The following is a 21,228-nucleotide window of genomic DNA, read 5'->3' as shown; positions in this document are numbered from 1 at the left end:
CGCTCTGTTGTGTTATCTTGGGCTGTAGTCTATTGTGCGTTGTGTACTTAGATGTAGCGTAGCAATGGTTAAATAGCGATGTGAAGAGCAAGCTGAGTATTACCATGGGACAAGTAATGATAGTCGTCTTCTCATGGGTGTTGTGCTCAGCAAGCCTGGGGAAAAACAAAAACAAAAACAATTAAACTTTCGAGATAAGCATCATACCTCTGGCCATTCCCACCATGTGCGATTTTACGGGACGTGCAAGACAACAAAGAGGCATGGACAGGTAATTTAATGGGTACAGTATTACTACCGGTACGTGTAGATGGTTTGTAGTATGGGGGGATGTCATGTATGTCCCTTGCTACAACTGAATAACTCTAGTGTGTTTTCACCCCGTTGCATCGGAGCGGAATCGATCCAGTCGGCGGCAAATCCCCCCCTCCAACTTTTGACGGCGGGAAACAGCTTCAGGGACAAGAAACAAGCGTGGTGTTAAGCGCGATTGGTGTGGACATCTACTTCCAGTAGTTGATGAGATCTGGGGGATTGACGTCGAATCAGACGGCAGAAGACGCATCTAATGATTCTCATTCGCCTGAACTCTGTCGAGGCCGACCGGGGTAAGCTCGTTGCGGTTCTGGGAAAGTGGTGGACCTCGTCGCGAGGTGTGGTAGGACGTCGAAAATTGGGATCACGCGAAGGTGAAAGGATTATTTGAGGCTGAAAAACCAAGGTGATGGTCTTAGGATTCTAGACTGAAGACAAAGACGTACACTAGCTTACAGTAGACCTACGCTACTACGACTACTTGTGCCAGTGCCCAGTCGGACATTTTGCCTGTAATGAAGATAAAAAGTCGATGCCAGCGGCGGAAGTTTTCGGCCCGGAAATAGCATAAGCTGAGCTCTACACTAAATCCCTCGGCAAGGCGGTGGATTCCGCTGGGTTCCGTTAGACTTGAGAAGCGAACAATTTCGGAAATCAAGGAAAAGAAGATGGACAGAGGTTGATCATGGCCTCGTAACTCGAGAAATGTGGCGTTTCGGAAATTGATGCATGTGAATCTCAATACTCAACTAGCATTAACTCAACGTTAGTTATTCGATAGTACTAACCAAGAGGTGCTGTTGTCAAACCCAACACGTTTCATCGAGTCCCGAGTCTCTGAAAACACTGGATTAAATCGTATTCCATCTCAAACCGCAAGTGAAGTATATATCTGTGTATGCTATGGTACACCAATAGGTATACTAGGTAGACTGGAGCGCCAGGCAGAGATGGCCGCCACTTTGTTGACCGTCGGGCTTCACTTCAGGTGCCGCCGTGACCATCTGAGCCCTGATTCGTGCCCGGATTGAAGTATGGCGCATCGTCTATCACTCGTCATGCCAGCCACTAGCTGAGACGAGCCCCTCCTCTCCACCTCATGCAACGTCGGGCCTGTCCATCCACCCTACAACAGAAACGGGCAACCCAGAAGAGGGCATCGCCCACGATAGGACCGTAACGGTTCTTAAAATGGGAAAAGGTCGTGGACCGCCGTGAGGATTCTGGGCCACTTACAGGATGCGGCGACACTCAAGGAGTGGACTATTGCGCCATGCAGACAACGACCTGGGACAGAGATCTTGTTGTTTTGCTTGTCTAATCCATTGAGCCTCATGCCATCCTAGATGTTAAATGTGAAGCACGGCAAAACGGGTACGGTAGCATTGTCAATCATACTGTCGTATCTACCGCTACCTTGGCTAGTCGCCTTATGCTTGCTGCCTTCTCTGGCGCTACCTACGTTGAAACGACGCAAGGAAAACAAGACAGCGCCACCCCATTCAAGTAGTGGACGACGGTTTCTGATGGATGCAGGACCTACTTCGTACGTCTAGCACCTTCACCACTGTATATCCCTGGCCTGCCCGCCGTGGCAAGTGAAGGGAAAGGTGACGAGGTAAGGATCGGGAGAACGACGTCACCGAGAATTCTGCCGGCTCTATAGTGCAGTGATGGCGTATCGTAACATACACGCAATATACCACATATGGATATACTATGGATAGTAGCAATAGGATACTTGGTACATACGGCAGGTAGTAAGCATAATAGTTGAGAAAAAGAGCAAAGGCCAAACCCGTCGGCTGCGAGGCATGGTTACACCGACTTTCTGTTGCTTGCTGGAATACCACCTCGACCCTGTTGGGTATATTCTGACCTGCGAAGTATACTACCTACCCGATGAGTTAGCTTTTGAGCACGGAGGTCTTCGGTCCTGAAGAGCCCTGGCTGATAAAAATTGGCTCACCGCCGTTATGGAGGACGACGTTGAGCCCCTCCCTCTGCTACATTTTCCATGGACCTACCTACGTAGTACTCAGTAGCGGTAATCATGCTGTGCCTAGCCCGCCTGCCTATACCGCAACGGCTATTACCGGTGCTGACTGGAAGGGCGGTGCATGGAAGATGGAAGATGAGCAACAAAACCTGTCTCGGATTGAGTCGCTCTCTCGTTATGTCGCAGTCAGAAATGCGTGCCTCTACCCCCCTGCAAACGGGCGAGGTAGGTACTAATTGTCCTTTTAGTCCCCTGCAATTTTTGTAACAGTAACATGTACAGCTGCACAGTAGATGAGCTACGGTCGCACACACATGTAAGTGAGAGAAGATGACTGCCCTTGGGCTGATATGCGATATGCAACGACAGCGCCCGCAGAACCAACACCTGCTGGATGCGCCCCGAGGTGTTTCGGCTGAGCTTTGCTTCTTGGCGGCTGGACAGGGCCCAACCTCTTCGATTTCCCTTCCGATCACCTCACAACACTCATCTCGAACATACACTACCTATAGGCCAGAGAGTCGGGATCAGGTAGATGAGACAATGACACAGTAAGTACCGCACAGCATGAATATGCGCCCCGCGGCATCGTCGTAGCGTCGTGGTGTTTTGTAGACGAATGGCACGCCGAGTCTGTCAGACCTTGCAAGCGAAATGGCCTAATTTTAGGCCCCGATCGATGGATATGAATCGGTACTGCAGAGTCCAACCCATAGAGGTGGGGGGAAGAGGGTCTAAGCTTAGCGATAAGGCAGGTATGAGTAGCAGTGAGAATACGTAGGGAGGCAAGCTATATAACACTGATCGAATATAGGTACTGTTGTCATCTACTGGGAGAGGTGTTGCATACACGTAGCCGTAGATGGAGAAGCGGAGCGGGCTCAGTCTACAAAACCAAATAGGTGGTATAGAGCTGACGGCGCATATTTGGCTTGGTTGGTTAACCCTGCTCCGTTTTTTACGTCATTCAATCCCTTGAACCAGTCAAGAAGTGATAGACTAGAACCACGGCTCAACTCATGTAGAAAATCATGGGTCATTTCATGTTATCATTTATTTGTTCCTACATCCGGTGACGGATTGCTAGTGAAGTGTCTATTTCCATCCTGGTGTAAGCATGTTAATGGCTTTGGTATGCCACCCTTTTTTTTTCCAATTCGAATGGGTCTGCTGTCGCCGTTGCTGCTGTAACTGTTGGCTGTCTCGAGATATGTTCCTTGACCTGGCAAATCTGGCGGCTTAACGCCCCTGCCCTCCTCCCAAGCACACGCTGAACAGACATTGGTAACCGGACCTCTCTGTGTGTGAACCCTCGTAAAAGAGAACCGAAAAAGACATATTTGCCACCCGGCTCAACATAGTAGACATGAATCGAAGAAGTTTAAAGACTAAATAAGTACTTCAACACTGGCAAGTGTAATGTAGTGGGGTATCCTTCCGTTCATCGCGTTTCATCCTGCAATCTTGCTTCTTACCAACCTACCCACAGGGTCTCGACACTATGCAACAAAATTAAACGAATATGAAGTAGAGAGGCGGAACATATCGCGCGAGCGATGGGGAAAATGTTTAGGAAAAGATCGAGAGCGAATGTCCCGGCGCCTGCCGACATGCTGTTGAAACACCACGGGGAAACCTGGTCCCATATACGAGAGAAAAGACCAACTCGCGTCGGCTTATTCCTTTCAAAAGCAGTATAAAAACAACGCTCCGTCGTTTCCGAATGACTCCCTCCCATGATTCCCATCTCCCCGAGAAGAGCCAGATAAGAAATGGTATAGGCAGCAAGAATCAAACAAGTCGTAACATCGTGATGGCTGACAAAGCAAATGTTGGTGTGGCACAAGGCCACCTGTACTAGCTGTCGTCCTCAGCGTCTTCCTCTTCTTCATCCTCGGGGCTTTCTGTAGCTGTAGTCTTGGCCTTTTTATTGGGTGTTGTTGAATTTGCTTCAGATTTCCTCTTTGAGCCAACTTTAGCATCGGCTGGTTCTCCGCTGGTGCCATCTTTGTCCTCCCCAGCAGCTTTATTACGCTCAATCTCGGCGACTTCTTCCGCAGTAAGGAAACGGCCGCCAGGACCCCTAGGTCGACGCATGGCATGATTATGTCGAGATTCATGTAAATATGGTTTTCGGCCTTTGCTTGTCAAGCGTAAGGCCTCTTCTAAGCGCTGACGGGCGACTCGTCTTTTTAATATGCGGTGAAATTGTTTGGCGTTGACATAGAGTGGCGACTCTTCAACGCCAGCTGCCATTTCTGGGGATTGCGGAGGCTGCATCGTCTGGCCTGGTGGCATAGGAGGGGCGACGCCTGAGCGAGGGCCCGTGTGATTCATCATAGGCGCATTGGGTACTCCTGGACTCGTGACTTGGCTCATTCGTCGTTGACTAAGCTGGTTAACACTATTCATCTGCTGCGGCGAGCGAGGATCCCGGGTTTCTTTCTTCGAACCGGCAGCCATCCTCGGTGAGCTTTGTGTCATATTGGGGTCGGGCGGCATGTAGCTGGAGTATCCCGTTCCACCAGCTGCAGCAGCGGTTGCGGCCATCGCAGCGGCCTGGATGCCATAATGCATGCTCTGTTGAGGTACGCCGTACTGTGTCTGATACATATTGTGTCCTTGTCCGGGTGCCGAAGTTTGATGTTGCGAGGGAAGGATAGGTGAGGTTTGAACACCGTGCTGGTGTAAGCTGTGACTTGTAGGAGATGTGATGTTATTTCCAGCACCTGAGCTCGTGTAACCAGAATGCGCCGTCTGTGGTGGTTGCTGATATTGCGCGTAGTCCATCATTATTGGCGATGGATGGCGCGCGAACTGGCGGCGAGAAGCTTGCAGTCTTCGAGCTTCGATATCCCTGCTTCCTTCGATCTTAGGAAGCCGTCTGAGTTGAAGCTTCCAATTCGATAACTGCTGTTAAATCCGTGGCGTAAGATCTCTGTATAATTATAACCCTTATGGCACCCGTTGTTAGATTGTCCTGTGCTTCGAGATGAAGGGTGGGATGGTTGACTGGTATAGGGCACAACGCGTTGGGAGGGTCTTTCGTCACTTGGGTAGCCGCGATGAGGTAGGCTTGGATGCGACCCAATCTATTGGATATGCGTGGATGCGCTGGCACTAGGTGATGTGGTAGGTGCACGCAGGTGGCCGGCCTTTACGGCATATGCAAGTAGAATGGCTTTGCGGGGCGGACCTTCTCGTACCTCAGACTCTCAGGCTTAAAAGGAAGTATGACGACCACGTGAGTGCTCGGCGATGTGCAAGGCTGCTCGAACAATCCAATGCAGCACCAATGGCAAATAGGTCTGTTTTGGCGAAACAGCTCTCTCAAGGTCTTGATTCCAGAGCTTCTGGCAACGGCTATATGATTGTGGGGATCTATCCAACCAGAGGCATTAGACACAGTGTAATAAGTATATGAGGGCAGCTCGGACGATGCGAGGGAGGCGGGGGTGAGTGACAGTGCTGGTTCTTTCGCGCTGGACCACTACTTGATGCGCTGGCATGCATGACGGAATATGCACGAGCCAGGCCCACCCTGTCGACCAGCTCAGCGCAACTGGAGGACCAACATCTGGACCGGCCGTCGCGCAAGGCGAAGTAAGCAGGCCCTGCCTGACAAACGGGGCCTGACGATTAGGGCAAAAGTCGGGCTGCAAAAGACTACAGTAGAAACATGCTATCCAACATTTCAGGGCTTGAGCTGGGGTGATTGGCTGGGGAGCGCATGGCATACAATTCTCCCACAGGTCAAACAGCAGATGGATAGTCTCATTTTGGGAGATAATGGAGCACTTGGCTGCACCCAGGGGAAGAGGGTGTGGGAGAGAAAAAGGGACAAAGGAAAGAAAAGGGAAGGCCCGATGCAAGTTACGCAAGAACGGATGGATGGTGCCCCAGGTGGAGGAGTTTGCGACTTGAAAGAGGGTAATCCAATTATCACATTGCCGTAGTGGGCGAAGAACAAGTTGACATGGCAGTTGGTGGTGTGTGCATGTATCGTTGCAGACGAGCAGATGGGGAAAGGGAAGTGGTGGCCGGGTGGATTGGTGTGGAAGAGAGTAGGGAAAAGTGCATACCTTTTTCCAAACGAATTCCCGAGTGCTTGGATTCACCCTGTGGGTTGCCAAACTGGTGGATGTCTAGGCCGTCTTTAAGATAACGACGTTAGCTGGGCCACGAAGAAGCAGAGCGTAAGCAAGTAGGGCACAGACAGACATGACGGCAACGGCAGAAGAAATAAGGGCAGGGAAGGAATCAGATCAGCATTAGATGGCGCCTGCCCATGTTCAAGTCGGCATGGTAAAGGGCACACTGCACGGAGTACCTTGGTACATCTCGAAGTCGCATCTTCGAGCAGAGCATAACAGCTAGGCATAGCTAAACATAGCTAGGCATGTCTAGGCAGCACCGCACAGCACTTGCGGGCAGGCCGTGGCGGTACAGCGCAGGTAAGACAAGATGGGACAGTAATGGATACTTGGACAGAGAGCTGTCGGTACCGACGAGCCGGGGGCGCTGGTGGTGGTTCGGGGCATTGCGTAGGGCGGACGGAATGCATTCACCCACTTACTCCTTGTAGAGTATAAGTCGCGAGGGTTGAGGGTCCCAAGTGAGCGACGATCCTCAAGACAGAGAGGCAGCGGCGCTTTGATTGATCAAGCACTGGCAAGATCAAATGAACCCAATCCGCAGATAGTCTCAATCACCTGATATTCAATATCAAGGCAATAGCCAATGGCAACGGTGAGAGGAGCACTGCTCGCATTGATAGGTCTCCTGAACCTCGTCGCAAAGAGGGTCAAATAATAACGGAGCGAAGTACATTGGATAGGGAATGTGGGTTGTGGGTTTGTCGGGTCTGTCCAAGACCCTGCCGTTTCGTCTTTGCGCTGAGCCGCTGAGTGGCTGGAGCTGGTCAAGAGCAACCCCAGGTTGGGTCTGGAGTCCCATCCAGATGAAAGGAATAATATGGGGTATCGTGTTATGAAAATTGATTCGAGAAAAACAAAAAAGGGTCGACGCATAAAGACGCAATGCTGCTAGTACAAGTTGACAACAGAAAAAAGGGAAGTAGCCAGAGACGACGATGACAGTCAGAGTCCAGAGCTAGGTAGGTAGGTAGGAATTGGATGTGAAAAGCGAAATCAATAAACTCACATTTATTTTATTGTAGCAAGATGCTGCTCAGTTGGTAAAGAGGTGGCTATTGGATATGCGATGTCCGATGCGTTTAATAGTAGATAGATAGTTGTATGCGGGACAAAAGATGCCTAGGTTATAGGGCTGCGAATTGTCGCAGGCTCGCGTCGCAGTGATGTTGTGGTACCCTGTTTTTGACCAAGACTTGTTTTTTTTATATCTCTTTCAATTTTGGGCGTGGTTGACAGACAGGCCGGAGAGGGTCATGTAGCCAAGTAGAAATCTTGTGCAACCACTGTGTTCCAGGTTGTTTCTGCAAGTAGACTGGGGAAAGGAACAGTAGACTACCTCTTTTTCTATTGATCCCTCGCTCTCTCTCTCTCTCGCTCTTCTTTTTTCTTCTTTTGTTAGGCCTGCAAGCTCGCTGCCTATCTCTGTAAAGTGCGATTAGATAGAGGGATAGCAGACAGCACGAGACGCGTGGGTGCGGTGGTGAGGCAGCGATCGTCGAAGCGGCGCGCAGCCCACACAAACCCTAGGGTGTTGTTGTCTTTGCTGCTGCTGCTGCGATAGGGTCTATCTACCGGTGTCTGTGCGGTAGCCGTATAGTAGGCTGCGATAGGTAATGGGTACGGGAGGCACACAATACAGATACAGGCAAATACAGGCAAGCAACAACAGCAACAGCAATAGCAACACCGGGTGTCTGATAGAGTTCAGGACCAGAAATACAATCCAATAGTGAGCCACGACGAATGGCGGGATCTGATTTGGCGAGGCGAGGGTGTGTTCAGTTTCAGGAATACTTAGACGAATGGGTAAAGGTGTCGCTGGGGGGAGGGGGGAAAGCTCGTCTTGTGTTGGATGAGGAAGGAAAAACTCGCAACTGATTCGATGGAATCTGGCAAGTGGTGGACCGAGGCGAGCGAGGGCAGATTGATTGGTGAAAATTCGGCAGAAGCGAGTGAAATTTCAAAGAAAATACACTGAGGGGCCTGGTGCTTTAATGGGGCGTGTTTTTTGACTAATCAGCAGGCCTGCTGAGATCTCGCCGTGGGGCCTGCCGTGGAGCTCGCAGAGAGAGGAGAGAACAGAGAGAGAGAAGACGGATCTGCAGTCTCCAAGTACCTAGGTAGGTGGGAGTAGGTACCACCACGCTGTGCCTCGAGTACTGTCCCACGCCACTGTTGGTAGGACAGTTACCCAATCCATCCTTCCGGCCCGGGCCACTATACTTCCACCGCCTGCACCCAGCGGAGATAGGTACCTACCTACACAAAGACATCCATACCACAGTACATATCTGTGCAGGTATCTCTTGGCTCTGCCCTAGACACATCGGGTATTGCATGCCACCTGCACATGGGTACTACCCAGGTACTCTTGTGCACAGATACTTGAGTAATCCCGAGGTAAGAGAGGTGCCAGTATGGATGGCTGAGGTACTGAGATACCTAAGCTGTACCTGACCATCCAGAACTATCCAATGCGTAGGGTACTTACACCATGCTCTAATTGTACATCCCCACTCGTCACTCACTCACTCTCTCTCACTCCAGGGCGCTATCCAGGGCGCTACCCAGGGCGCTACCCAGGGCTTCAATGCCAAGGGGGCGGGCCTCTGCTCTCTCTGGGGAGTTCTCGCAAAACCACCCCCCAGACAGGTTTTTTTGGCCACCGACACCTCCAAGCGCCGCCAACGCACGTCCTGAACTCATCACATCACCCACCGCCTGTCCGGCTGCGACGCACATCAGCATCATTAACATCATCAGCATCATTGTCATAATCATCATCAAGCGCCAGCGCCAGCGCCAGCATCGTCAACGTCCGCTTGGCTCTCTCATTCACCCCGTCAACAGGAGTCTGTCTCTGCTTGGATGCAATCGCGGCGTGCTTCCACATCGTCTACCTAAGTAAGTACCTCCGTGCTTAAGGGTAACAGTTCCCCACTCCGCTGTTTTCGCCCGACCCTCGCTCGCCTAAGAGACCGGCATATTACATAGTAGTATATTAGCATTGCTATTACGTTGCGTCGAATCTCGCTCTATCCATCAAGCCTGAATACCTAGCAGGCAGTTATGCTAAGTACTATGTGAGTAGGTAGGTAAATAGGTACCGGTAGCCTAGACTGCTACCACGTTAGTATACATAGTATTTGGGTGCACACCGTGTTGGTTGGTTTCGGTACCGTATTCCTTACTTAGGCTAGCTACTTACTTCGTAGTATCGGCGATGCTTGGAGCGACACACACAATCGGCTTCTTTTCGGGCATCAATTCTGTTCGTTCCCATGACATAACCTGCCGTCCCACGACCGGAGCCATGGACGTACCTAATCTGTATACTACCGCTTGGTACAAGATCCTACTCTGGCGATGGAACGGAAGGATACATTTGTATACCACAAAGCGTCGTATGACTTGTCAAGCTCTCTTGTGCTAATATCGACGTCAATGCTTGATTGCTATTAGTCGTACGTTGGTCAGCAGAACTGCTGAAACACCGCTCCCCCGCCAGTTTCGCTTTGGTGGCTGGGAAACTCCATCAGCCACTTCACTACCTACCTACCTACATTAGGTATGTATGTAGGTAGTGTCCAGCCCTGTTGCGAGTCATGCATTAGTGAGATAACTCATATTGTGCTCGAGAATAAAGCTCCATTACTTTATTTCTCCATCCTGCCTGCACATTCTACTATGTGGAAGTGTGGTGAGAGAATGAGATTTCATAGTCTCAATGCATATTCACGCTTAGTGTTGCGGTACCGTAAGTTGTTTTCTAGGTGGTTTTTTTGGTTAATGGGGATTTCGCGCAAGGCGTTGCGCGTTCGGATCCCCACCATCATCATCGCGATCTCAAGAGGAGCTGCCTTTAGTCTCAATCCTTCCCTATTACGGAATAGAGGGTCCTCAGATAGGACCGCGGCGATGTCTTACTGTAAGCTCGCCTGGGCGGTGTACCGTACTCTAACCACCGTGTCCGAGGTTATTCTATTTATTTACAGCCGTGAAGCTATGTGCTGCATCCCGATTGATGAGCTACCTATTGAGTTAATACCTAGTAGATAAACTCGGTATGTATTGGCACATCTCTGGATCCGAATGCGCCTATGTAGTAGCTTATCTCCCATCGATTAATCGAGGTGCAAGCGGGAATAGTCATTACGTCAACCTAGACGCGAAGCACAGCATATCCAGGAATATTTGTGTATCCTCAAGTCGCACACAACGGTACCATGTTCAACGAGTTTGTTCCAGGCTAGCCCACGGCCAAGCCGAGAAATAAGTAGCAAGGCAGAAAGCCGGACGGTCATCCCTACTTCCAGACATTAGCAGTACGAGAATATCGACTGAGTGCACCAAAGTTTTAGCCCTTGTGACAGAATGAGCACAGCTATGAGCTAGCAAAGTTTGCGTTCCACGTTAGGACTCGTCCCTTGCACGGATAATGATAACAATCCGTCTCCCTTGAAACTCAGCTCACCGAGGGAGGCGCTTCTTACATACGTACGACACTCGAGGTCATCCTCTGTCATATCGGAATATGACCTAGTTTTATATTTGGACAACCCAGGCTCTCCGACTTGACGCGGATGGCAGGGAGCCGAAGTTTGGATGATTACCGCACTGTTTCTTTCCCACGCGCTGTTAGTCCCTTGCATGATCGGGCAAGGAATTCATTCCTGCGAATGAGCACGACGCTGCTTTTGCAGTCACCCTGCTAAGATCTGCAGGCCTGATCGTAAGCCATCAGATATACTTGGGGTAGTTCATCATACACAAGTGGGATGCATGGAGGCTTAGCTAGGAACGATGCCATGAAGTGACCGAAGCCAGTGAAAGCTAGATGTTGGTGGTGTGTAGCTGCATTGTACCGATGCATGTTCAAATGATGCAGTACGGATTCTCAGATATACCAATATTGGCAATCCGACTAAATGATGAGGATGTTCGAGGATACCTAAGCTATACCTATACTTACAGAGGTACAATGGATCTAGGTAGTTGTTTGGCGGGGTGATAAGATAAGCTCATAAAGAACTTTACAATGCTCAGGCTGGAAGCTTAATTATCACGTGACTGTATTGAGCACCGAGGGCCCACTTTCTCGATACCTGACCTGCTTGTACCTTTACCATGATCATAGGAAGGGAAAGCATAGGTCTCAATCCCAGCGCCGGCATCTACCAAATCAATCGTCTGCTTATCGTAAGGCCTCTTGATTGATACTTATGACAGGATGCTATTCTTCAGGTGAGACTTTTCTGTTTGCCCAATATTTTGCGATTTTCCCTCTGCGATTTTCCTTCTTGTCGTTCTAGCGATCTTTTATTGGGCATTCTGTCACGTCTGCAGATTGGAGAAATAATGAGTGCACACGGTTTTCGGACTTGGCATATCGACATAACAGTCGATCAACCATGTACCCAGTCCATCTGACAGCATGAATTGGTTCTCTATGAGCTGTTTGCTTTCTTAGTTTGGAAAACAGTAGCTCAGCGAGAGGTGGCATTTGGGGCCTGATGCTATATATTCTCTCTATTATGTGACTGCGGCTTGGCTCTGACAGGAGCTATGGCTCGTGAGTTCACGGAGATGATGAGTTCTGGCTGCCTCTTTGAACTACGGCGCGTCAACTTGTGCTTTGTAGAGTGTACGAGACTGTGCTTTACGCCGGGTGCTTCCATCGTTGTTATGGCCAGGTTCCACGCATGTCATTTCATGCTAACGAAAAACTAAATTCCAGCTTCTTCAAGACGCTCATCGACCATGAGGTGACAGTCGAGCTCAAGAACGACATCCAGATTCGGGGCACACTCAAGAGCGTCGACCAATACCTTAACATCAAGTTAGACGACATTCAAGTCGTTGATGAACTCAAGTATCCGCATCTAGTACGTATCCAACAACGAAATTTTCGTCGCCGCATTCTTCGATCGACCTTAATTTGCTTTGTCAATCTCCTCCATCGTTTACTAACACCACTCTCAGAGTTCCGTCAAGAACGTCTTCATTCGTGGCTCCGTTGTGCGATATGTACACCTACCAGCCGCCGCAGTTGATGTCCCACTTCTAGAAGACGCTACGAGAAGAGGTCAGTAACATCATCCTGCGGGTGCTCAGTTTGTTCCTTTTTAACACTAGTTGCAGAAGCCGCGAACCAGGCTGGTAAGGGGAAGTGAAGCAATCACTGCTTAGTCTTAAGCCATACAGCGAGGAAAGGGGTCTAGCGAGTGAATTACAATCTGAAATCAAAGAAAGATGCACTACAGGAAGCCGCAGCGGATTTTAGGAGAGAAACAATGCGAGCAAAGGCATCGGTACCAATTCTTTTAACTCTGGTTTGAAAGGCACGCGCACATAAAATGTACAGGTTAGAAGGGACGGAGATGGCGTGGACATTGTTGGCATACAATACTCGACCCACGCGCGAGAAACAGCAGCAGCTCTTGAATGGCTAGATGCACTTCGCATGAACCATGAGCTCTCATTTCAGAGTTTAGTAGAAAACTTATATATCCTACGACGCCATTGATACCAGGGGCTTCTATTTCATGATTCAGGCCCAGCGCTATTACTTATCCCATCCAAATGCTATTGATCGCCCGCTATATATATAGACTAGTCGCCCTGGGGAAATAGTAGTTACCAATACACACCTCCTCCCTTCCCATCCTTGCCGTCCCAAAGCCTAGGCTTTCCGTGTTCCATATTATTCTTGCTTTCTATAAGCTGTTTTCGCTTTTCACTAAGATTTTCCTCGTCGTCATCGAGAACTTTCACGATGCCTCCTTTTCTTCTCTCGCTCAGCCAGCGATCGGTCCATGACTTCATACGCTTCCTACTAACTTCACTCCCTATATTCACGGTTGGGACAACCTTTTCGATACGTAGAGTCATGAGGAAGAGGGCGAGCTCGCGAAAGCTTGAATGTTCGGAATATGGGACGCCAAAGCACATGGCCTCGCGCGTGCTTCCACGCTGGGCAACAAAATCGCTGCTTCTAAACCGCGTCCTCCACGCATCACTATGCAATATAGACGTCGTAGGGACGGAGCCGGGAGATGTGTTTACAGGGACGTTCTTCGCAGTAGCGGTAGGGGAGCGGAAGTTCCACCCAGACGGTCGAAATCCGACGATACGTGTGAAATGCGGCTTATATGAGTCTAGGTAGTCCTGAAGTGTCTCGGCACGAATCTCCATTATCATCTGCATATGAACTTGCGCCTCATAAGGATTGGAGGTCATCAGTGCTGTAAGCTCTGGGTCACCCAGCTGTGAACAGATCTTGATCTTAGATGGGGAGGCGAAGATCTTGGTATTGAGCGCTTGCGCAATCGCTTTGCAAATACGTTCCTTTCCTATCGAGTAGGTGCCGCAAATTACGAGAAGCCTGTTCTTGAGATCGCTTCGAGTTTCGCTATCAGAGTCCGAGCACTTAATTGTTAATGACAATGCATCACCATTCTCTTTAGTAAAGAATGAGTTAACTGTTGTGCTACCCTTCTCACGTTTAAGCCCATTGAATGCCTCGTCTGCTGTACTTGGATCCCCTGATAATGCCTTGCAAAATTCTGCACAGGCTTCAATGACATCGTTTTGTGGGGGAAATGAGTACCGAGGATTGAGGTACGTGGTGTCTAAATAACAAATATCGATTTTTTGCTGCTTGAGTTTCCCTGATATTGTATCCACAAGGTCAGGCTTTAGTAAGGGATGTGCAACATGTGCCGGACAGGCTCGAAAGTCGCCACAGTGTAGTATTCGTTGAATTCTTGGATTTGAACCCTTCCCTATTTTTTTCTCAAATAGAAAGAGAGAGCTTCCTGGGCAGTGATTTGCTGGCACCATAGTGACAGTCACACCCCCTGTTCCCGGCACTTCTATCGTCTCCTCAAATTTAAGTTCCTTTATGTATTTTGAAGCCGTTCGCAGCTGGTTTTTGACAAGACTGCCTGTCACTTTGCTACAGTAGATAGGGCCATGAGTCCAATTCGCCGTCAAACCTATGTAGTGGTCGCTGTGAAAATGGCTGAGGAAATAGGCGTTACATCCCTGAACAGCACCATATCGGAAGGCATCCACACATATAAAAAATCCCGGCATTATCTTATAGAATGGGCATGTTCTTTGATACGCCGGCTTGCCTCTGGAGGCATGTTCAGCTGCCGCGGCAGAAGCCCAGGCAGAGTCTTCTGCATGACCGGACATTAGCTTGCTAAAAGCAGACGTTGGATTGTTCGTGCTGCTTCCAAGGTTGATGGGATTAACCTGACCCGGTCGAGGAACAGCAGCTTTGGCAAAACGTTTACTCATTTGGGGAGCGCCCACTTTACCATCCCCTAAAGGTGAAGAAGAGGTTGTAGCTGGTGTAGGAAGTGGATTGCCATCAAGGCAAGCATTGACGTGAACAGTCGCCTCGTCTGGTGTGATACCGTCTAAAGTTGCATTGCAAATAGGGCAAGCCTGCGCCATGTAGTCTCCTGGTTCCTCAGCCTCGAGTCTCGCCTGCTCTTCCATGAATCGTCGTTCACGATACTCTTCTCCATCATTAGCGAATTCGTCGTCGTAGTCGTTACCAAAGAGACCTTCCAAATCTTCAAGATCCTCAAATTGGCCATCACAAGACTCATACCTCTGCATATTGGATCCATCATCCGGGTCAGGGCAACTTTCATCGACGGGTAGATTCGGCGCTGATGGCACAGAAACACCCGGCTTCTCTGTGGGTGAGGAGGGATGTGTTGGCAAAGTGATCTTTAGAGTTCGTTCGGCTACATCGTCTTCGCTATCCGAGTCGTCCAGGAATGGACCCCTCGCTCGTCGCGGTTTTGCTGGCTCTGGTCGGACAGGCACTTGTACTAATTCATCTTCATTTATAGCCTCCTCTTCCCCTTTAATAGACACTTCCACACCGGCGGCTTGCAGGGTATTCCCATCATCGTGGTTGATTTTACGTCGCTTAAAAGGTTTCTGGCTGTCTTCATATGAGGAATTCTGGGCGCAGTTCTCGGTGCCATATATATCTTCATTCTTTACGAATGTAGGTGACCTGGGCTGTGTAGGAACTACAGTAGAGGACTCCGACAGGAATAGCTGTTCTTCAACTTCCACCTTGCTGAAGAAATTCAATATGTTTCCGTTTGAGCTTGTAGAGTTCTTTTTCCCGTTATGTATCGTGCTGGTAGCTTGCGCAGGCTTGAAGTTGAGTTTGGATTGCTTTGGTTGTTTCCGAGGGGTCGCCGATTTGGTAGGCATGGCGCTACAAGCCCGGACCGTATCACAGTTGAATCGACGATCAAGGTAAGAATGCACAAGTATAACCCACGTACCAAATCCCTCTGTTGGAGAATCTATTCCGTGGGTTGGCTTTAAAATGGAAACTGGAGAACCGGAGTCGTTCACGAGTCGTATTGCCGAGAGATTGGGATTGGGAGTAGAGAGTTTGCCCCTCGGCGTCTTTGGTGACGTGCACTAGCACCTGAGCTAGCGCAGTTTCCGGGGACGCGGTTGGCGGCGTGTTCAGGCGCGCGCCATCACCTGACTTTGGAACTTTACTACCGGTACCTAGGTAGACAGCCTTCACCAGTATATTCCTCTATCCTTTGATACCAGCATGCTTATCCTACACAATATCTAGGCTAGACGCTTCAAAGCGCCCTGTTATTCAAGTAATATCCCATATGATACTATAGATTCATCTAAGCAAATGACATGATACAGTTAGGCAATAGTCATTCCAATGGCAATACTTCATTTCCTAGTCTGACTTTTATTTATTCTGAGGTAATAAATAAGACTATTATACTGTATGATCTTGCCCATGCGCTCATAAAAAATAGGCTTTGCCAGCCTGCCAAAAACCAGAACGCCGTAAAAATGCATAATAGATTATATAACAAGTCAGATCCTTCATTCATAACCTCGTAACTTTCTCATCGACATCAATTTCTGTGCCAGCAGGGTAGTGGTCGATTGAATCAGATGCTGAACTGCCCTCCTTCAGTTTCTCCTTTTTCAGCGGGTTGGGAACATTCGGAGAGTTGCCAACGAAGTAATTACGGATATCCTGTGTGATATCCTCATCGTCGTCTTCGAATTCTGCCGATTCGGTGTCGCTGGTGGCCCTTCTCTCCTCCCACTCTGCGCGGAGGTCATGGATCTTGGCCTTCATGTCAAGATCGGGGTGGTAGCTTTTCCCATCACCCCTCCATCGCTCCCATAACGACAGGTGTTGGGGGTGGACAGCAATTCCGTGGTACTCCTCGGGATTGCCGTTTAGTATGCACTGCCACCGACGCTCTTGTTCTTTCAAGTCGAGGCCAGTGGTGTCCGGAAGCCAGATCAGAGTGACGAGCATACCGGCAAGACCGAACCAGGGCACAACGAGGAACTTGGTCGGGTTGTCGATGTAGTTGTAAAGCACGGATGCTAGAAGAGCTCCGGACTTTCCAATCATGGCTGAAAACCCGTGTGCACTGGCACGTACTTGTGTCGGATACACTTCACCGGCAACGAGGAAAGTAACTGAGTTGGGGCCGAATTGGTTGAAGAAAGATGAAAGAAAATAAAGAGCTTGAAAGCTGTGGATTCCAGCTGGGCTCGTATAGTACTCGTAATTGAAAGCGGGGATGACGAAGGCGAGGAAACAGACGAGGAAACCAATCTGCTGCATGTTTTTCCTGCCGTACATCTTGTTGTCAATCAACAGTGCCGCAGCATAGTATCCAGCAAGCGAGACAACCACATTGACCAAGTTCCAATTCCAGGTTGTCAAAAGCGAGTCGGGATTATCGGAAATGACGCTGATAAATTGACCTGGGTAATCACGTTAATTTATGACCTTGTAGATATCCTGAAAGACAGTTTTCAACTTACTCTGAAAAAGTTTGTTTCCGTAGAAGAAAACGTCGTTGAAGAACCAGCCAGCAGAAGTGGCAAAGAGTCGACCGCCGAAGTTGCTGAACGTGGTCTTGAGTGATTTGACGTCATATCCTGTCACATTGGCCTTTTTCTTGGCCTTTTCGAGGTGTTTGGATGCGGATTTCATCTTATAGGTACGATAGTAGACAAGCCACAACGTGCCAATCGCAGGAAGCGCAAACGAGATTCGGAATGTGTACTGCGCAGCAAACTGGCTATAGGGCGGTTCGCCACCAGTGCCTCGGTTGAAAATCACCAATAGAACGGTCAAGACGATCTGATTGAAGAATTGGCCCCAGCCCTGCATCAGAAAAGCCAGTGTGACTTTTCGACCTCGGTGTAGACGGTCTTCCCGAGTGGATAGTTTGCCAGCTGAAACGGCATTCTCCATGGAAGATGTTGCCGTAATGGGATACTCCCCACCAACTCCTATACCGTAAAAGAATAACGAGAAGGCATAGAGGATTACCCATCCTTGTAGCGTAACACCCCAAGAACCAGTAAGCAGCAACAAGCCGATGAACATGATCAGCGCATCTTGTATCAGGCCCCATCTTCGTCCAATCCAGTCGCCAATGATCTAATTAGGTAATGGTTAGCTCTGAAACGAGTGAGGACCACGAGGGAGAAGACATACGCCGACGCCAGTTTGACCAAACATGATACCAATGATTTCTAAACTGTTTGCGCACTGGAGTTAGTTATGGCCGGAAAAGGCAATATTCAGCTCATGAAGCGAGAGCATACTGCTAGTAGCAGGGGGGTCTGAATCCTGTGGAAGGGGAATACTAACTAGGTCACTGATGCTACCCAATTCTTATCACACACTTCATGTGTACCCCAGCAGCCTTTCCAGACTTTGGCAAACAATGGCTGCAAATTTCCAATCGAAAACAGCACATAACCTTCTAGGAGCAAGCCAGCGCCGGGAAGGACGGAATTCCGAAAGTACCAAGAGAAAGGACTGAGGGGATCTTGTTTGAACATGGCCCATATCGACTTGAGCTCTGACTTGGTCTCCTGTGAGCTGACTTTATTGACAAAGGCGAAGCGTTGAGAAAAAGGAAGGTCGGCCCAATAGACACCTTCTGGGGTGTACGAATCATCGGGCCGGAGTAGATGTGAGAATATTTGCTTCTCGTAGTCGGTGGCATAGCTTGTGGAAACTCGGCGGGGATAGTGTTGGTGTTCGTGGCCAGTCTCCGGTCCATGGGGAACGGGAAGCTCGCCAACCGGAGGATCGTGCTCCTTATGGCGGCGAAGAAAGCTAGCCATGGCGAAGGGAAACGTAGGCTGGTTTATCCTGCAATGGGGATATTGTGTATGGTGACGTACAGACACCACCGCCCTGACGGACGAGCAGTAGAATATGTGTGAGCGAATGTGAGTGTACTTTGTGGCAGAGGAAGAGTATGTGGAGTGGAGATTGGAGCAGAGGAAGGGAGAAAGGAGATGAGTAGACGAAAGATGGAATTAACTACCCAAGCTGGAGTAAACAGACAGATGATGAGAAGGGGTCGAAGATTATAGTTTGAGAGGGACACGCTTTATACTACCTATTATGTGTGGTAATAGAACTTCACATCCATGGATGTACATGTATCTACACTGCCAACCTAACTCAGAATTAATATGCGTGCACCCACATATATAAGTCAATATTTGTGGCTAGACCCCGATCAGACTTTTCGTCACGCTCCCTCGGCCTCCTCGAGGTACTATGATCGACTCATTCTTGTCTACACACCATCCTACATGTACAGTATGAAAGAATCAGCCAGAGGGATATCGCGCGATGTAGCTGGGTTGGTGGGGGCTCGGTCTCTACCACCTAACCACAACTCCGCAAGGAGCCATAATCCTAATGTAGGGACCCCCGTTTGGTGGATCTAGACTAGACGACGACTCGCGGAGATACTATGCACTATGTATTCGGATGGATATACATTTAAATACAGTAGCAACAGACTCCAATCGACGTCGGCTACACTGCCTCGACTGCACTCCCCGTGACTTAAGCGAGTTAATTGAGGTATCGTCTATGAGCAGACACCCAAGCATTGTGATGGCGATAGCTGAGCAGCTGCCATTATGATGCAATCGAACCCTGCCGCGAGGCGTGTTGGCTCGCTAGCAGTGAGGTCGAGGACAAGCCGAGATGACGGCATGGTCGAGTACTACTGTTGCAAGTAGCTGGCGAGACTGGATAGACTGGATAGACTGGAAGTGGTGCTTCGGTGCTTCGCAGCTTTCTGCAGGGTGCGTTGAGGCTCGTGCCAAAAATCCAAAGAGCCAATGAGAGATCGATATGGGAGCACGTTGCGAATCTGGATCTACTGATTAGTCCGGGACAAAAGCACTAATGCAAGATTTTGTTTGTTAGAACAGGGGTTATAAAAGTCGAAGAATCTTTAAGTGGCGATGATTTAGTAAAAGGGGACCGAGGGGACCAAAGACGGCCTGGTGAGGTGTTTAGACGGACCCACGGGCGGTTCTGTACGACCCCGCTCGCCCGCCTGTATCCTGACAACGGCCGGGGCCCCTTGCAAGCCTCCAGCGCCTCCAAGCCTCGTTCCCGCTCACTGGGCCTTCTCTGGCCTTCCTCTCTGGGCTCTCCTCGGCTCTCTCGCTCTCTCTCGTTGGGCCCTACGAAGACGCCATCTCGCCAAGCCATAGCCGAGCACAGCCCTTCCGCCGTTGGGAACGGCGGCAGGCCGTGATAAGGTCGCATCAACTGCAGTTTTGCTGCACCCAAGACCGAGCCAAGACGCCGGGGCAAGCTTCAGCAAAAGCTTGAGTTGATTGATTCAAGAAAATTTTCCGTATTCTGCAAGTGGTCGCGTGAGTAAATCCCGCCTGAGTCGCAAGGCATGCAAAGGACCTGCTCCTGGTAGATTTCCCCCTCACTTCAACATCGTGGCTAGATTGCTCCCCACGACACATCTACCCCAATGCTTAGCCGGGAATTGCAGGTTATAACCTGAACGTCTCCTTCTTTCTTCTTCTTTCTTCTTAAAACGCTACCTACATTGGGCAGCTACTAATGACAGTGACTTAATGTGCACTCAGCTATTGTGTGCATTCCTTCACTACCCGACATCTGACTACACTACGCGGGTAGATTGGTGAGGTGGCTGGCCTTGTGTGCACTATATGTAAGTATGTCAAACAGCCGCAAGTTAATGCTTAGGAAATACCGCGCAATGGTACTTCTACCTCAGTTAGACTAGTGTAAATACAACTGGCGGTGGATGTCGGCTTCTGCGGTTCTCTCCTCGGTCCAGTGTACGTCGCAGTTGTTCGAGTAGTCCTTCGTTCCCCACAACTCCCGCTATGTAATTTATTATTTACGCATACAACATGTGTGTTATAGCTGTAAGATCACTGACAAATGATCCAGTGAGAGAGATTGAACCCGGTGTACCCCGGCTGTGATTGCTGCGCTTACACGTACTTGGGCCTTCAGGGCTGATTGTCCGCGTTATTAACTAACATGTTGTGTCGTCTAACGACTCTCACGCTGTTCCGTACTGGCAGTTTCATTTAGGATCTTTGGATCTTTCCGCTAGGATATGCGATAACGAGAACAGGCCGGGCTCTAGAATGGGTATGCTTGGCTCCATCTGCCCAGAAAAAAAGAGTGTTTTGGTACTGCCTCGACGAGCTCTCTATAGCAGTTTGAGAATGCTACAACCTTGACAGCTCGCAGATACTTCCGCTTGCTGGTCTCAATACTTCACCACTATATCATTTTACTTTTGGTAACACTTCGGGGGCTATCTCTTTACCTACAATTAATCAAGACATGGACAACATTGCAACTACGCAACCACTACGGAGATA

The 21,228-nt window shown here is 49.4% G+C and overlaps 4 protein-coding genes across 4 annotated transcripts; 1 reads left to right on the top strand and 3 right to left on the bottom strand.

Moving 5' to 3' along the window:
* Positions 1 to 3,763: 3,763 nt before the first annotated feature.
* On the bottom strand, positions 3,764 to 5,471 carry F5B22DRAFT_215948 (CCAAT-binding transcription factor (CBF-B/NF-YA) subunit B-domain-containing protein). Its single transcript, XM_047969731.1, has one exon. The coding sequence runs from the start codon at positions 5,105 to 5,107 to the stop codon at positions 4,172 to 4,174; it is 936 nt and encodes a 311-aa protein (XP_047830094.1). The 5' UTR covers positions 5,108 to 5,471; the 3' UTR covers positions 3,764 to 4,171.
* Positions 5,472 to 11,573: 6,102 nt separating this feature from the next.
* F5B22DRAFT_215880 (like-Sm domain-containing protein) lies at positions 11,574 to 12,697 on the top strand. Its single transcript, XM_047969729.1, has 4 exons — positions 11,574 to 11,715; positions 12,209 to 12,356; positions 12,454 to 12,556; positions 12,616 to 12,697. Exons 1-4 carry the CDS (start codon positions 11,702 to 11,704, stop codon positions 12,642 to 12,644), a joined length of 294 nt encoding a protein of 97 aa, XP_047830093.1. The 5' UTR covers positions 11,574 to 11,701; the 3' UTR covers positions 12,645 to 12,697.
* Positions 12,698 to 13,021: 324 nt separating this feature from the next.
* Positions 13,022 to 15,936, bottom strand: F5B22DRAFT_215891 (DRMBL-domain-containing protein). The gene has a single exon (XM_047969730.1). The coding sequence runs from the start codon at positions 15,718 to 15,720 to the stop codon at positions 13,108 to 13,110; it is 2,613 nt and encodes an 870-aa protein (XP_047830092.1). The 5' UTR covers positions 15,721 to 15,936; the 3' UTR covers positions 13,022 to 13,107.
* A 271-nt stretch (positions 15,937 to 16,207) lies between these two features.
* F5B22DRAFT_215814 (major facilitator superfamily domain-containing protein) lies at positions 16,208 to 18,838 on the bottom strand. Its single transcript, XM_047969726.1, has 4 exons — positions 18,179 to 18,838; positions 18,023 to 18,065; positions 17,341 to 17,965; positions 16,208 to 17,280 (listed from the first exon to the last, which is right to left on the bottom strand). Exons 1-4 carry the CDS (start codon positions 18,658 to 18,660, stop codon positions 16,379 to 16,381), a joined length of 2,052 nt encoding a protein of 683 aa, XP_047830091.1. The 5' UTR covers positions 18,661 to 18,838; the 3' UTR covers positions 16,208 to 16,378.
* Between the last annotated feature and the right edge of the window lie 2,390 nt (positions 18,839 to 21,228).

Source organism: Xylaria bambusicola (assembly GCF_022495145.1).
Source record: "Xylaria bambusicola strain CBS 139988 unplaced genomic scaffold F5B22scaffold_25, whole genome shotgun sequence".
In the NCBI taxonomy this organism is placed as follows: Eukaryota; Fungi; Ascomycota; class Sordariomycetes; order Xylariales; family Xylariaceae; genus Xylaria; species Xylaria bambusicola.
Note: the sequence above shows the minus strand (reverse complement) of the source record. Positions and strands in the feature narration are given on the sequence as shown.